This window comes from Haliotis asinina, chromosome 16 (assembly GCF_037392515.1).
Source record: "Haliotis asinina isolate JCU_RB_2024 chromosome 16, JCU_Hal_asi_v2, whole genome shotgun sequence".
Classification (NCBI taxonomy): domain Eukaryota; kingdom Metazoa; phylum Mollusca; class Gastropoda; order Lepetellida; family Haliotidae; genus Haliotis; species Haliotis asinina.
The window spans coordinates 46,842,749-46,860,402 of record NC_090295.1 but is presented as its reverse complement, the minus strand read 5'-3'; the positions used below and the strand labels follow the sequence as shown (position 1 = coordinate 46,860,402).

General features: G+C 39.2%; 1 protein-coding gene across 1 annotated transcript; it reads right to left on the bottom strand.

Moving 5' to 3' along the window:
* Positions 1 to 1,121: 1,121 nt before the first annotated feature.
* LOC137268003 (uncharacterized) lies at positions 1,122 to 17,208 on the bottom strand. The gene is made up of 11 exons (XM_067802474.1): positions 17,070 to 17,208; positions 13,736 to 13,928; positions 13,291 to 13,421; positions 12,175 to 12,238; positions 11,233 to 11,489; positions 10,293 to 10,473; positions 9,083 to 9,235; positions 8,689 to 8,927; positions 6,453 to 6,656; positions 6,146 to 6,206; positions 1,122 to 5,612 (listed from the first exon to the last, which is right to left on the bottom strand). Exons 1-11 carry the CDS (start codon positions 17,121 to 17,123, stop codon positions 2,311 to 2,313), a joined length of 4,839 nt encoding a protein of 1,612 aa, XP_067658575.1. The 5' UTR covers positions 17,124 to 17,208; the 3' UTR covers positions 1,122 to 2,310.
* Positions 17,209 to 17,654: the final 446 nt, after the last annotated feature.

The window sequence follows — 17,654 nt, the reverse complement described above, 5'->3', positions numbered from 1 at the left end:
TTCAGGCATGAGCTGTAATTAATTTCAATACAAAAACTGATTCTTTAAGTTTTTGATGTTGTCTTTGAGAGAATAAAGCCAGCAAAATTTAATCAAATTATTTTTGTAGTACGTCCCTGGTTAGACAATTTCTCAGCAGTGAACTACTATGTACTATGTACTATGGGTTTCCTAGATTAAAAATATTGTTTTAACAAGCTTACAATCAGATGTATGGTTTGGTCCCTCCCAGCCATCTCACTGGACTTAGGCCTCTTTGTTGGTGTTTCTGGTCTTTCTGGCCTTCGACTTCAGAAACACTGGTGACAGGGAAGGGGAGGTTATTACACAGGTGGAATTGTTTTGTGCTTACACCTTGTTTCCACTCAATTTACGGCAGGTAGCCAACACGTAGGTGTAAGCATTACATGTGAATGTAAACTAAAACAATTATTTTGTTATGCAAATGATTATGCAAATATCAGTTTGAATGTTTGATGATTAGTATGTTTGATTTATTAAGACAGAAAATTATTACAATTATTGTTATTTTTATGTTTATTTCAAAATAATATTTATCTTACATATGTGGTTATTTTCTATTAACATGATTATGTGACATGTGAAATGAGCAGATGACATGTAACTTTGATACTTTTCTTAATCTGTTTTGACAACATTCCTGTATGAACCTTAATGTATCCCTTTAGTTTTCAGAGATTTCTAATAAACTCTTGAAAATATAGTTGTGTTCTGTTTTGATTTTGTTGGGTAATCATGAACTGATGGATGAATCTTCCATTCAGTAAATAAAACTGATCTTTTCTCTTTTTATTTCGAGTCGGTATACTCTTAGTGATTGTAAATGTTAAAATGAGCTTGGTATCTCAGAAGGCTAACTCTGTAATATTTGTTGGAACAATAGCAAGGACCCACTCAAGCACACTCTTGGATGCAACATAAAACTGCAATTTTATTTCAGCTCAGAGTAATAATAAACCATCTTTCTGTAACTGGACATTTTATGTGGGGAGTTAAACAAGAAACTTGAGTATTGATGACAATTCACAACTCCTAATCTTGGGGTCACTAGTGGGTTGGCTAAGATGGATGGAGGCCTCAAAACAGAATTAACAATTGTATTTTCAACAGGTTTATTTAACAAGACATATAATCTATAACAAGCAGTTTGACATTTTTCACGAGAGATCATCTGCTTGATATCAAGGTGAACTTCCAATAATAAATATCAACAAGGAACATTATTTCACAATTTCAAGAGATGGCAAATATTAACAATTAATCTTGTAAACTTGACAAACTTATCCACCATGTTGAAATCATTTCATCTAAAAGAATAAATTTATTTTCCTGCTGAACTAATTCATGTGGATGTTGTTCATACTGAAATACATTCATGGCATCAGTTTGAATTGAGTATTGATTGATGTGTACGTGTGCCAAGTCAGCAACCTGATCTAACAGCCTTGCAGTTACAGGAATGCTTAGAAAGAAAGACTTTCTTATCTAACTAATGTTGTGGATATAATGGTCACACTGCAATTCATCTGGAACATTTTCATGTGTATCTGGGAAATGATCATAATATTGCTGAGTCAGCATCTGACAAGCAGCTTTGCTGTTAACACAGGAGAACTGAAAGAACTTTAGTAACTGTGGATCACAGGCCAGCAGACTCAAATACATGCTTGACCACCTCCAGTATACTGGGATGTGTAGAGTTTCAGCTTCATATCTAAGAAAATATGACCAAATCAGGAATGTATTACAGCTAGTCTTATTGATGCAATAAACATCCAGTTTGACAAACTTGGTATCAAGATACAAAATGTAAAAGTAAAAGGGAGACCACACACTGACGACATAAATTCAAGGCCCATGAACCAATGGTTTCCATTTTGTTTTATGACTGTGTTATGGAGCCCCTTTGTTTCCATCATATGTGTCTCGGACTGAGAAAAGCCTGATGCTGGAACCTTTGCTTTGAACTTCCTCTTGATCCTTCTTTGTCCTTGGTTCAACCATCTCACCTTTCCTTTTCTTACCTGTAGTCTACTGCATACAACACAGGTTGAACACACCGATCTGAGAGGTTTCAGATCAGCAGGAGTCAATCACATTAATTTTGTCACCTCAAATGGGCAAATCCAGAAAAAAATATTTGTCTCTATCCTTTTGAACATCATCTCTGCATATGCCTGAGAATTTTCCATTTTATATTTACATTACTTTGGACATGTTATCACTTTTTCACATTCTTGAACATCTGTATTTTAGTATTGAAGGCTTTACAGATCTGCTGATCCTATGTTAAGTGTGATAAACGACATGTCTTGTGCTTGTTTCAGACATGGTGTCTGCTTCTGCCATGCTGATCTCTGTCAGTTGTATTGTTGGATCTACCATGACATTTGATTCCTCTGGAATACACTCTTCCTCTACCATAACAACACTCTCTTCCTCCACTCCCATTTCCTCGTGCTCAGTGTCAATATGATGTTTGGCATCCTCGTACCTCGTAAACCCAATCTCACACACACTACACAGATAGATCTCCGTCTGCTGCTCCTGGCTGCTACCGTCCAACTGGGGTTCAAGGTCAATGCCAGAATGGTTCATCACAACATATGAATTCATCACTGCCATCTGAACTTCTGATTCTGACACAGTAACGACATTGGGATTGGTCTCAAATGAAACTTGTGAGGTCAAGGGCCGTTTTTTCACAACTGTTCCTCGGCATTTCTGTTGATGGATCCTCAAAGATGCAGATGTACAGTATGCCTGATTGCATCTTTCACACATGTGCTTGCTGGTTCCTGTATGGCCAATCATGTGCTGCTGTAACTTCGATGCCATCTTAAAGCTCTTGTTGCATTCTTTACACTTGAAAGGCCGATCTGTGGAATGGGCGAAGATCCTGTGCTGGGCAAGCTGGCTACGGAACCCGAATGATTTATCACAGTGGGTGCACTTATAAGGTTTTTCCCCAGTGTGTTTGTTTAAATGATCATTGAAATTGCTTTTGCTTGAGTAACGATTGCCACAAAATGGGCATACAAATCTGTATTCCCTCTCACTAGGTTCCTTGTGAATCTGCTCATGAGCCTTGAGGGTGCATTTCTCATAAAACGCTTTCCCACACTCACTGCACTTAAATTTCTTGGTTCCAAAATGACGTTTCCGGTGACCAATTATATATCGTTTATGTTTGAACACTTTTCCACAAATATCACACTTGGCAGGGTGAGACTTCTTATGATGAAGCTGCATGTGGAACTGAAGGTTAGGTTTTGAGTTGAAGGTCATATTACAGTCTTTACACTCATGAACACCTAATTTGTGCTGCAAGCGGTGTTCTCTCATTTCCTGCACAGTCTTAGCTTTGAAGTAACAAGTTTTACACTCCAAACTGGGAGTTTTTGTGTTCTTTTTGGACTTCATTTTGTGGATATACACCTGGTGTTGAATTAAAGTCGTCTTTGTTTTACAAACCATCCCACATTCAGAGCATCTGTTAGAACTTGATCCTTCCTCAAATGGTCCATGGTGATTGTTGAGATGAGCTTCAAGATCGGAGTCAGTGTCAAGGACTCTTTCACAGACATCACAACGTAACGGGCTAGTTACATCATGTTCCAATATCAGATGAGAAGACAGTGCCTGGAAGTCATCTTCATCAAATGAACAAAAAGGACACTTAGTTGAAGGCTTTTGAAACTGAGAACTTGCCTTTTGCCGAGGGCCATGTTTCATGGACAGGTGTATGTCCATTGCTTTGTGCTGGCTGAACACCCTCTCACAGACATCACATCTAAGACGCTCAACATCATGCTCAGAAATTAAGTGGTCCGAAACTTTCGCAAAGTCCTCAGATGTGAAAGAACACTGTGGACACGCATGGTGCTTCCTCTCAGATTCATTCGGCCTCCCTTTATGGCAATGTTTCTTATGATCTTCCTTGGAATCCTCATCCAGACATATGACCATGCAGTCATTGCAGTGAAGGCTGTCATCTGTCTCATGCTCTTTGGAACAATGGCTGACAACATTGAGGAAGGAATCAGACTGAAACTCACACAGAGGACAGTCAAACCGTTTCAGGTCTTTACTCATCGCTCTAGGTTCTGTATTATATGTGTTCTTTTTCACATTGGTTCCAATGAGTTGTCTGGACATGCTTTGAGATTGCATGTTGAAGGTGACCACTGGCACGACTGCCATGCTGCTGTATACTAGTCTATAAGAAGCTCGACTAGAAGTCACCTCCTCATCATCAGAATTTTCAAAGGCAGATTCCACTTCATCAGATACCTCCATCTCTGTCTGTGTCCAGGACTGTGAAGAACTCACTGAAGGGGAGGTGTTATGTTTGAGCCTTCCCTGAAGAATAGACTCACTGTCTTCCTCTCCATCTCCCGTTTCCTGTTCAACCCTAGGCTGCTGAATACCCTCTCTCATATCTTTCTCTTTTCTGCTCTCATCCTCCTGGACCTTAGATTTTGAGGAAGAAACAACAGAAGTGGTCCCTGATAGATGCTTGGATAGAGATGTTCCATATTCCACTTCGGACTGATTCAGATCTTGTTTTCTGTGTCTCCCCTTTGACTTTGATGAACTGACAAGGGAGTCTTGCTCTTCATCCACTATTTCTTGAGATTCTGGAATTCCCTTCTTTTCTATCATCAGTGTCTGGGAATGAGGACTGGTTGATGGAGGAGTCTTTTCCTGAGACAGTTTTTTGTCAGGTTTAGCCTCTTTCCTTTTCTTTCCTGTGGCAAGGAGAGAGAAGTCTACTTTATTTCCTCGAGTTGAATATCTTTTTATAGTTGGTGGGGTGACATTTTCATGTTTCTGGGTAGTCCTGCCTGAACTTCCTTTTGGTCGTCCCCTTGGTCTTCCACTAGATTTCCCAGACTGCTCCTCTGTACTTATTATACCTTTTAGATTTGATCCAGCAGTTACTTCTTTGTCTGAGCAAGGATTGTTCAAAGCATCACCAGATGGAGGTGGGGATTCATGTCTCATTCCTCGCCTGTTTTGTCGAGCAGAAGAGGAAAGTTTTCTCTTACTTTTTCTAGTCACTGATTCTGGAGGAGAAACATCAACATGTCCTCTCTTCCTTGTCCTCTGAGTTCCAAAAACTTCCTGACTGCTAACTGATGATGTTGCTTTCGTGATCTGAAAATCCACTTGTGCTGTCTGGTTGTCTGTTTCTCTAACCAAACAACTTGCTTCTTCTCCCGCCAATTGACTCTCCTCTTTCTTCTTGACAATCTCAACAGCTGAAGACAACATTTCCAAAGCATTAATCAGTCTCTCCTTACTGGGTGTCTCTTGCTTCACCATGACTTGTTCCCCTAGGTTATTTGAAATATCATCTTCAGTGTTAGCCTGAGTGTTCCAAGAGGATCTGGATGATCTGCTATGGTGATTTGTAGCAAAATTTGAGAGGGCTGGCCAGACATCATCTGTGTATTGCAGCTCTCTAGATCTGGTGTCCTGGATACCATTGGACTTTAGATGGACTCCTTGTTTACTTGCTGTGTCACTTGCATGTGAGGCTGCATCAGAAATGTGTCGGGGTGTTTCCAGAATGTTGACAGATGCATCTGAAATAAGTATAATTTACTTGTTTTAGATCAGTCTCCAAAGCAACTGCCTCCATTTTATCAGATTCTCCCTGTGTACAAGCCAGAATATTCGGACTTCCATTGCTAATTAAGAAAAATATACGCAATAAAATTTTCTGCTTGGTTGAAAATGTTTTCCCTTCATAAACCCACATAAAACTGTAACATCTTAACATTAAAATGACAAAGCTGTGATGTAAAACAATGAACATGTAAATAAATATAAGACAAATATATCAAGTAGATGTCTGCTTCTGAGAAGAAGGAATCTGGATGATGTGTCAAGCATCACAACAAAGGCTTGGGTTCATTTTCCAATATTGTCAATTCATGGATTTCAATCATGACATCCACTGTTTTGGAGGTACCATTTCTAAACTGGTATCCCAACAAAACAGAGGTCTGCAAAAACAGCTATTACAAGGGACACACCTCTGCACAAAAACAGCTTCTACAAGGGACAAAACTCTGCAGAAAAACCTAAGCTACCCACCAGTCTATACTCTCCTTACCATTATCACTGCTGGATGTAGAGATCTCTTGGTGAGACTCCTGCAGAGACATTGGGAGACTCTGGAACACATTAGACAATGAGCATTCATCGCAAGTCTCAATGACTGTAATTCTTATATCATTACCTCATTATTTTCACTTCAGGGTGTAGATCTAATTTACTTCATAACATTTTGAGATAACACTTCTGACATCTAATGCCCCAAATCAGGTATGGCAGTTAGTCTGTATTTACCATGTGTTGATTAATCTGTGTACAAGTCATCACAGACTAAAGATCAAAGACTGATCAACAGATGTTCAAACCTGTCTCAACATCTGCTTGGCTCTGACGATACTGTTCACCTCTCCGCTGATGGAGTAGACAGGGTTACTGTTGACACCTGGAGATGACAACCATTCAATGCCAGTATCCATGGCAACTGCCCTCAGCAAGTCCTCCACAGGCCCGTCATAGGCAAGGGATGAGATAAACTCTGGTGATAAGATGGCCAGCACTGTGTTGAAGACCTGAAAAACATTACCAGTGTAGTGGGACTGAAAAGAAGACAAAGTCATCGGTAGTTCGTGTAAGTTAACTGGCTTTCACTGTCAGATAGTACAGGCATTGACCCAACAATATTGCGAGTTAAGGCAACACATACTCACACACTGTCAAAACATGGACAACATAAAGTTACATGAAAAACAAAACACACCTAGGAGAAAAAAAAACGAAATCGGGTGCTTCCTTCAGGTGTATATAACTGATAAACTTGCAAGAGGCAAAAAGGATTAATTTTCTTGCGAAAATTGAAATTCAAAAAAGTACAACTGCTTATTTTATGACAGGGACAGTGAGTAAGGGAGTGAATGAGGTTTTGTGCTGCGTTAAGCAATGTTCCCACTCTATCATCTTTGGGTTGTGGTCACCATACATGAAGGTGACCCTCATATAGCTGGAATACTGCTGAGTGTGGCGTAAAACTCAGCTCACTCACTCCCATGAAGATGTGATATGTGTTGGTTGCAAGGTATTCTACAGAGGGGCTGTGCTCTATTATCTTGCTCATTGTCTGTTACCATGTCTTGTAGTCAGCTGAACAGCTGAACTCTAGCAGAATGATTTTTGGTTGCGTAAGCTCACCCTAACAGTCCATATATAAAAAGAATATATAACTATGAAGTTTGGAGATGCATGGTATGTCTAGATGTTATCAGCAGCTTTGGTGATACTGTTAGCTTATCTCTGTGTACATTTGTTATATACCTTTCTAAAGCTTGATGTTGCCCAGCATGCATTTTTATAGTAAGTTCCATCCTAAATCTACCCAGTATACTTATAAAATCTAAATGTGTTTGTCAAATATACACCTATCATATCCAAGGGTGTTAGGGGCTTTTGACGATGTAAGACAAATATGTAATTTTGATCTTTGATATCATTTAAAGTTTGATTTTGCTTACCTTGAGTGATAAAGATATATTCATCTATTTCATACAAAAATATCATGTGTTTCCTACAAAAATAGAGTTAATGACATTGTATCAGCATCTGAAGTGGTTTTGACGATCTCAGGTAAATTATATTGATGTTTATTTGCTCTTTACATAATTTAACTTCCGGATTTCAGTTGTAAATAAAACGTCTCACGACAGGAACTGGGCTTCCACCCTACAGATGAAACTGTTTGTGCACTCTGATCACGCATGTACTTCCCTGATATAGTGTTGGCAATGCCATTGTCGAAATCACCACAACATCAAATTCACGTAGCTTTCCATCAGAGCTGATGTAAAACCAATTCCCACTTCGGCAATAGTGTGTGGGTGTGTGCATGTTTTTCTTGATAAACATGTGATGTGCAATATTGATGAAAAGTGTTTGGATGACTTCATTAACGCATGCTTAGAATGCAACGTATGTTGGGCCTAACTCCTGCTCAAACATCTGACTAAAGAGGATCGCTCGCCCCTGTATTCCAGTGTATAAAGTCCCTGCCTGGGGAGTGGTAGGACTGGTTGGTTGAGTCAACAAACCATGTCTGAGTATGGTCATCTTCAAACCTAATAACCTGTGGTTCCAAATACTGCTTTCAGCTGACCAGAGGCATTTTCAGAACCGTGAGTACCTGCGCTATTGCCTCTTGTGAGAGTTCGCATTGGTCCTGAACAGATGTGAGCACTTGGTTACATTAAAACATTTGTGACCAACTCATGTTCTTCCGGGACAAGCTGAATAGCTTCTTGTCCTCTTGTTGGACGTTATGGAAATGGGCAAGTAGTGATGAATGACATTAAACATGGTCACCATTTTGGTTCACTTGGCAAGCCAGCTGCGAGGTTGGTGAATGGGCACAGGCATTCAGGATCAAGCACTCACTAGCATTTGTGGGCTGCTGTGAAGATGCCTTTGGTCAGTAGGCATTATCAGTCTTATCCACTATCGCGTTCTCTCTCACCCTATTCCCATACACATGTTAATAGAAACGCAGTAATCTTGCATACCATGTTAAATCCCTCAACATCACAACAAACATCTTTTTCAACAATGTAAGAATACCTCCATGGCTTTCTTCTGATCATCATTTGTCCTCTGCTCGCTCATTTCCATGGAAACATCTTTATTCCCAGCATCCCCTATTACAGCTGTCTCTTCTAATGAATTTGATACAGTTTTCTCCAGTACTGTGTTGTCTTCCCCTTCCCCATAATCAGCATCACAAGGCACTTCCACATCTTGGTGAGGTTCCTCAGCATCTTCCTTCTCATCAGCTCTGTGGATGTCCGTCTCAGTAGATTCTGAAATAACATATGATGTAAATAAGAAGATTAGCCATGGCGTTTTACCTCCGCTATACTTGTAATCACCTCAGTTCCATGTGCCATAAAGCCATGTTTTCAGTGAGTGAGTACTCACTAATAATGTCTATGCTCTTCATACATCTGAAACATACCTGTCTTGAAACTTGGTTGCAGGCACTCCTGAAGGTGGTTGATGAACTGTGTCTTCCTCCTGCGAGACTGCCCACACACTGGACAGTGGTAGTGATACACAGAGAAGCCGTATCGTGGGAGACAAGGCTGATAGCACACCAGGTAGCTGTAGGCTGCAGCAAAAAGTATGACCCTAAACCAGCAGCCTTGATCTCCAGATGACCTTGACCTACAGATGTTAAAACCTCCCCAGGAAAGGATTTCTACTGAATCTTTGTCCCACTCCAGTAAAGAATGTAAACTTTTCCATGCCTTTTCTTATATTGACCTTGACCTTCAAAGCACTGTATGTTATATGAGAACTACCCCTAATGTCTGCCCTAATGTCTGGGGTATTAAGTAAGTGATTGAGTGATATGGTTATTCTAAAAATATGACAGTGGGGGACACCAGAAATGGGCTTCAAACATTTCTAATGTGGGGAGTCGAATCATGGGTCTTCAGCATGATGAACTAAACTCTAACCACTAGGCTACCCCACCCCCCACCTCAGGGTATTACAGAGATCTACTTTGGTATTATCATTGACAGCGAGTGTATATTCTCTATGTTAGCTTGGTAATAGCAGTCTGCCAATAACTGAATCTGGGCCTGGCAGATCAGTGATGCCTGTACAAGCGACAATTCCCAGTCATAGATAACAGGGCTTACACTTTTTTAGTAATCAACCCCAAAATAAATAAAATTAGCAAAATAAAATGACTTTTACATAACAATTACATAAAATGAAAAAGAAAAAGAAACCACCATAGTTTGATGAAATGTTGAAGAATACATATACACACACATGTATATGCATATATAAAAATGTAGACATAAGAGAATACAATCAAATATATTTAAGTGTATGTCTTTAACAAAAGGCAGTTTTACCCAGGAACTGACCACCGTTCATTTAATTTTATGCCAAAATATTCCAACTAATAAAAGAAAAAATTCAAGGCTTTACACACAAGCACCTGAGCCTTGGGGATGATAAAACACTAATGAGAGAATATAACAGTGCATGGAATTTGTTCACCTTAATTAATCAACCATTTTCATTTAAACTTTTATTTTAAAAAACTCATTTTTCAATGTTTTTCAATCTAAAAACCATGATTCAGTGGCACTGGATTGTTTTCAAATCAGTCACCCCTCAAAAAGAAATCAGTTATATTCGTTTCTCACCTCCAAACACTGCACGGCTGTTCCAGTGGCTAAGGTAGTGTTCTTGCAGATGGCTTAGAAATGCCAGCTTAAATTTTGTTGAAGGACAAAGAGTACAGTGAAAACGATTTCGACAGCAGCCTTGGTCCTGGCACCTCTCTAGGGGGAGGTCACCCAAGTTTCTCACAACTGACATGTGACACTGAAACAACGGAAGTGTAAACTCAGAAAGGATTTAAGTTTGAAATCACACATGAAACTGAACCAATCCAACAATGATGTCAGTATTCCATAACACACAAAAAATGCTCCTTATTCCGATGGAAGTTCCACTTGGAGGCTACCTGAATCGGTGCTCACAAACAACATGGCATATATTAAATATCAGCAAAACTGTAACTTTGATTATTTGCATTCATAACTGGTCTTCTAGTTTGTAAGCCATGCGTCTGTTAAAAATCGAGTCAGGACAAGACAATCAAGTTATAAACAGCATGAACATATGTCCATGCAACTGGGATACAATGACCTGTGTCACAAATGTCAATGAGCCTGACCATCCAATCCCGACAGTCACGTCTTACAACATTACTAAGGGCCAAGTCTACACGGGTTCTCCACAGGTCAGTTTGAACGACACCCACAATATTCATTAGTTTACCAGGAATATAATTTTATTGTATTCTTTCTGAAGGCATCCTTCTAACATGTTGGATATACTGTCTCATTAAAGTTGATAATTCTTATTACCTTGTCATCATCTGACACTGCACCAAGCATGGATCTCTTAAATTTGGTTTAGGTATTCAAAAAACAGGCATGTTGGTCTGAATATCAGAACTTGAGAAGTCTGAATGCTGTTTAATGGCTTAGACAGATTACATGACATGAGACATTTGCTCAGGGGGATATTATCAGAGCTAAGAATATGTTAGCCAAAGTTCTCTTTGCTCAGATGTACCTTACTCCCAAATTTCTCCCTGGGATGAGGAACAGTAGTGTTAAAAGCCATATTGGCCTTCCACAGTTCCTCAACATTCTTCCTTTCTGGCAAGTCCACAGATGGCTTGTCTTTCAAGCTGCGGATCTCCCGACATCTCCACAAGTGACTTGACAATGACCCCATCTCTTCAAACTTCTTCTCCTCACACAATGGACAGTGGTAATGTCTGCCTAGGGTTCCTTCACACTGATTGGAGCAGAGCTGGATCACATGACCTGCATCATACATACTTATGATGAGTGAGTGAGTGAGTGAAAGTGAGTGAGTGAGTGAGTGAGTGAGTGAGTGAGTGAGTGAGTGAGTGAGTGAGTGAGTGAGTGAGTGAGTTATGGGTGGGCGGATGGGAGAGTTTGATTTATGCTGCTTTGAACAGTGTACCAATTAAAGGGCAGTGTGATTCATATTGGAGAAAGTGGGAAAATAGCCTGAAGTTATTGTTATTCTTCACTTTCTTCAGTTAACATACTACTCGAAACAACTGACAGAACATCTGATTCTGTAATATGAAAGATCTACAATAGTAATATGAAAAAGTCAGGTGTTCAAATTATCAGTAGTACATACAGAATAGTGAGTGAGTGAGTTTAGTCTTACGCTGCACTCAGAAATATTCCAGCTATATGGTGGCAGTTTGTAAATAACTGAGTTTGGACTGGACAATCCAGTGATTAACAGCATGAGCATCAATCTGCACAATTTGGAACCGATGAACTGTGTCAAACAAGTCAGCAAGCCTGACCACCCAATCCTGTTAGTATCCTCTTGTGACAAGCAAAGTTGCCTCTTATAGCAAGCATGGGTTGCTGAAGGCCTGTTCTACTCCAGACCTTCATGGGTAACATACACTATGTGATTCAGGGTACCTACTTCCCTTACCTCTGCTCATCACATTTTACTCACCATCAAACAGAACCTTCTGAGGATGTTTGAAGTTTGGGGCCTGGACCAAAGACTCTGGTTTACCCTACAACACAGGCGGTAAACAATATGAAATTACAGCCTGTTATATATGTCAGTCTGTGCTGAATTTTGAGTCCACTTGACCAAACTTATCTTTTAACTTCAGTTTAATTGCAGGGATTATGTTTTTTATTAGCTGATCTAACTTGACCTCACAGTATCTTATTCGGACAAGACCTTGGACAAGAATGAGTAAGTAAGTTTAGTTTCTGTATTGCTTTTAGCAATGTTCCAGCAATATTGTGGCAGAAATAAGCTTCACACTTTGTACCCATGTGGAGAATCGATCCCTGGTCCTCGGCATGATGAGTGAACACTTCAACCGCCAGGCTACCTAACCTCCCTAACTTGGACAAGGACACAAAATGACATATATGCTGCTTCAAGTGTGACATATTGAAAGGCAAACAAAGAGCTGCATGTTACAAACGAGAGAATCCTACAATTCACAGTAATATAGTAATGGGAGTCATAGGTGATGCCTGTATTCAGTAAGTACATAAGGATGATTAAAGAAACACAGATCACAAGCTGAATATTGGTGCTTATTACACTGTTACTTTATAGCAGATTTTGTCTATGCACAAGGGCTGACGGATTTCAATGTGCATCTGAACCATACTTCATTGATGCCAGGGTTTCACACGCTGCACAAATGTGTATCTAGCATGCACAAATGTCAAGTATGAATACAGAAAATCAAATCACTGCATGCAAAATATTATTCCATGTACCTACAACATATCTGAGACTTTGATTAGTGTTTGGTTGTTTCTTTCAGAGCAGTTATGAGTATCATTTCAACCATCAGTCCAGATGATCAATGGTTCAGTCTAGGCTCTTAGCAAATTATCAGAATGAACAGTTATCTACACTTATTAAAACTAATACATGTACTTGGGGATGCCAGGACCCCTTAGTTTGTGAGTCAAGGTAAAACCCAGGTCTCATATTGAATAAAACGTGACGTTATGATCTCATTGTGATTTTCTTTAACTGTATCAGAATACAACTGCTTCTACATATCTAGTTCTCTAACTGTACCCTAGGACATACCGCCTTCCGCAGGTGATTGCGCAGGTGGTAGAGGAAGCCAGCTTTCTTGAGGAGTTGTTTAGGGCAGTGTGGACAATGGAAGTGTCCAGGTGCTGCATCACACTGCATATAGCACTTGACCAGGTTTCTACCTGCAAACACAAGCAAAAGCTAATGGACAATTTGATTATTGCTATGACTCTTACAACACACTATTACAACACTCTTTTCTATTTACATGCAACAGACATTTAAATATGCAAATTTACATTACTTAGTTTTCATTCTTGTGATTGGAATTCAAAACAAGTGCTGAAGTCACCATGATATATTTGTACAGTTGAAATGTACCCTGGGTAAATTCTTATAGTAAAAAACACTGTTCTGACACCTAAGCAGAATGATAAAGCCATAAAGTTGTGTCCAGTCACAAGAAATTTAGGATTAACTTGAAGAAGGAACATACCTCGATACAGCACAGCATGCTTGAAGTGGGTCTGGTTGAGGTGATCCCTGACCCTGGCAGGACGTGACGGTTTGAAATTGTGGACCCCACAGAATGGACAGTGGACCCTTGAGCAGCCACAGCTCTGGTTCTCACAGCGAGACAACTCGAGCTGTGACCCGAACTTCACATACGTCACATGGTTAGTGAATGTCTGGAAACAAGTATTTGGGTTTTTTTTAAAAATATGTCACATTCACAGATAAACACATCTGGAATAACTCAGATAAGTGTTTCAGAATAAAAGATAAATATAAAAAAAAGAGAAAAAAACCTAAACAAATAAAGTGACACATGATCAGCTATGTCAGTGGGTATTCTGGGTGGCCTTTGACTGGGTATCAATTAATCTGGTAATACTCATAAATATACATTCTATATTGTGCTTGTCTGGGTCAAATTCTGCATGCTGTGAAGGGTCAGCTTAAGACACTGTTGCTATCAACCAGTCTGTTTTTAAGTCACTATTATTCAGCCACAGATGATAATTTTCTTCACATAACAGGCAACAAAGTAAATTATGCAAGCTTTAGCAGGTACCAGACTGGTTCAATGACCCTTGAACAGAACGTAAATTAATAAATAACTAAAACATTGAGGTGTAGCATGCAGCATCATCAAGTATAATCATTCTTAAAGGGGCACTGATGCGGAGCAATTTCCGTGGACTGGTATAAACGTTTGTTATTGTTTTTCTCCCGTGAGTACCCGGATGATATCCCAGAATTCGTGACTGGTTCGTGACCTCTGCTGCGCATTCCGTAAGCGCAACTGATAGTTTAATTATAGACAGAACAAATTAGGTGAAGTCATTTTTACTTCATTCCAAAGGTATTATGAAAACAATTCAACAACTTTTAAGGTTAATCATCTGCCAGTGCTAGAAATGGTAAAAAAACTATTAGGACAGAAAAATAACGAAGCCAATGTACGTCTCTATATTTTGTCTCATAACCCTGATTAGTTTATTGTCATATTTGTATGATTCTGAAAATTAATAAAAGAACACACGATCTGCTTATACTCATAGTAAATTTCTAACATAACAGCAACATTTATACATTGTCAATGTGGATCCTATTTCACACACATACGCGATCTAGTGTGTGTTTTCTGTCATACAGATTCTGCTGAATGCTACAACAAATAAATTAAAACAAAATGCAAATAATGAATGTAAAACAGACTAATTTTATAGCAACAATGTCAGGCTACTACCTTGTTCAGGAATGCATCCATCAATATCCACGTAAAAGAAATCGTATTCCATTCATCTGCAGCTGGTAAATAATCATGCCCTGTGTCGCGTGTCTTACAACTGTCTAGTTTGCGAAAAAGTAACACATCGTTTCACGTCTTTCGTTAGTGAAAACCAGATAAACCTCTCATTGGTCTCCCAAGATAGCACACCTGGCAACTAATTGTATGATGTCCACTATTCTAAGTAATTTAGTTAACCAATAATGAACAATCAATCAATCAACGCAAGGGTGGTTAATTCTTTGAAGGGAGAATGTTGTTTTTGCTCTCACTCTTTACGACAGGGTGTAGTCATCTACACACACTGCCTTTTGACAAATCCGCTAGGAGATAAAAGTAATTAATCAATCAGTGTGTCATCGGTTAATCCTTTGATCGATGTTTGTTTTTGTAACTCAGCTGATAAACCCTCTTGCATCACTTACATGCACATATTACATAACATACAATACATTTGCCATTACAGACCTTAATTTATAATGTTGAGTATTTACTCCAGACAGGAGAAATGCCAAATGGGAACCTTTGTTGAGTAACCGAAGTGGTGTTACTACTAATTATACCTGTTATAAATTCATTAATTGACCATCCAGAGAATGATGACAAATAACACGTGTAGGTTCAAACGCGAGTTACAGCACGGAAGATGTAATCTCTGTGTCGCATGCAGCCTGAAAACACTTATGGGCCGAAACTGTTTTGAGGATACCAACGGAATTTCGTTACATAAGGAATACACACAGGCATTTGCTGTGTACTTGGGTAAATAGGTGAAATAAGGGGTTTTTACGTAAGAAAATTTTCAGATTTCTCTACCAAAGGCAAAGTCATCGTTTTTTGTTTACGAATTCAAATAAATCAACCGTGTGTTTTTATTAGCATAAATAATAAACCATTGTAGCTACCATAGCTACCAAAATTGACGTATGATATTTGCTATCACAGCTCAACCAACACTCAAAACTACCTAAATATAAAGCTTTTGCAATCTTCCGTACTGAAACAAATGGCTTGCTACGTTCCTGTAGACATCATATTTTCATCTAACATGATTAAATATCGAGGTTAAAAACACAGAAATAGGATCAAATTGGATCAGTAACTATACCATCCAAGCATCCGAAAAGAACTACACTGCTGGGATATTTGGTTACGATCAGACAAGGAATACCATGGATATTTTTAAACAAATGGCATATTATGGGCATCCGGCCTCCTGTCTGTTTAGGCGAAGAAATTGTGCTAATATGGACAGGAGCCCAGTTCCTTTGTCCGTCACGGTCGAAGGAGCGGGCGCTGACCAATTTGCGGTTTGGTTTCGTAATTAGACCGTTGGTGGGAAACGTTATTCGCTCCGCATCAGTGCCCCTTTAACAAAAAGATGCAAGGTTTTCAACTTCATATATTACTGACCGACAAAACAGTAATTGCCAGTGACAGTCTTAGCTTTATGAATAACAGAACATGATGAATCAATGTACATAAAACCTACATGTTGTGTATGTGTACAGATTCATTATGTACAGATAACCTTGTCACAAGCAAAAGAAGTACTTTGGTCAAATATGCTAATATTTTCATGGTTGCTTATTAACTACAAAACAAATATATATTCAGTGCTTTTGATATACAATATCATGACTTTCTCAGACGTAATGTTTTTTCATAAATCTGAAAAAACATAGTTCATTATAAATAATACACGTTCTAGGTCTGCAGCCGGTGCTGGGCTGCTACATGCAAAGGCCAAGGTCTTAAAAAGAGAAAGGTTGAAAGGATATCACGATATAGAACAAAAACGTTTTTGCACGTGTATGTCCATGAGAATATATGTCAAATCGTCTTAGAGCTTTCCATAGAATGGCTCAATATTATCAGTCGACTGAGCGTACATTATCAAATTTGTGAGTTTTTTCCCTTGAACACAAACGTGTAACAAAGTCAACAGAAGCCGGTGTGTAATGTTAGCCTAATCACTCCAGTGGGCGTCTTACAAAATTGGGACGTCATAACATTATTATATAATTAAATCTACCAGTGATTCAACTTCTGTGGGGTCATTTGTCGATATACTGTTCTTTCTTGGCATTATTTCTAGGAAATGTTTCACAATGCGAGTTGGTCACAGGCATTTCCAGCCGATGCGCGTCTGTCGAAAAATGGCGGATCACAGCGCCATCTTCGCGGGTTTATAAGGGTAGGTAACTTCCATTGAATAAATGCGAAATTCGTCATATTCGTCGAGGCGGCAGTAAAAGGGTTGCAAAAGCATATTTCCTCACTCTCATTTATCTGTGGGTTTTTTTCCTCACCGCAATATTCCAACTGTATCAAGTAAAAGCCTGAAGTAGGAATTTTTTCAGTATGGAGGAAATCAACTCGAAAGGTGAAAGTATTAATCACTGCAAGCGTAGCTCTGTACCCTTAGGCACTTAAGTGCAGTTGGGTAGTCTTGTGGTTAAAGCGTTCGGTTATCACACCGAAGACCCCGGTTCGATTCCCCACATGGGTACAACGTGTAAAGTCCATTTCTGGTGTGACTTACTGTGACTAAATGTACTCACACTCACTTAATGAGTGTACAGTAACTATTTCTGTGTGTACAGTAACCATTTCAAGG

Bases quoted from the DNA above. Each gene is read 5' to 3' on its own strand.
- LOC137268003 (XM_067802474.1), bottom strand. From the start codon at position 17,123: ATGCCAAGAAAGAACAGTATATCGACAAATGACCCCACAGAAGTTGAA. The intron at 12,239-13,290 runs GTATGTCCTAGG...CCTGTGTTGTAG, and splicing joins GCAATCACCTGCGGAAGGCG to GGTAAACCAGAGTCTTTGGT. The intron at 5,613-6,145 runs GTAAGGAGAGTA...TACTTATTTCAG, and splicing joins TACATCCAGCAGTGATAATG to ATGCATCTGTCAACATTCTG.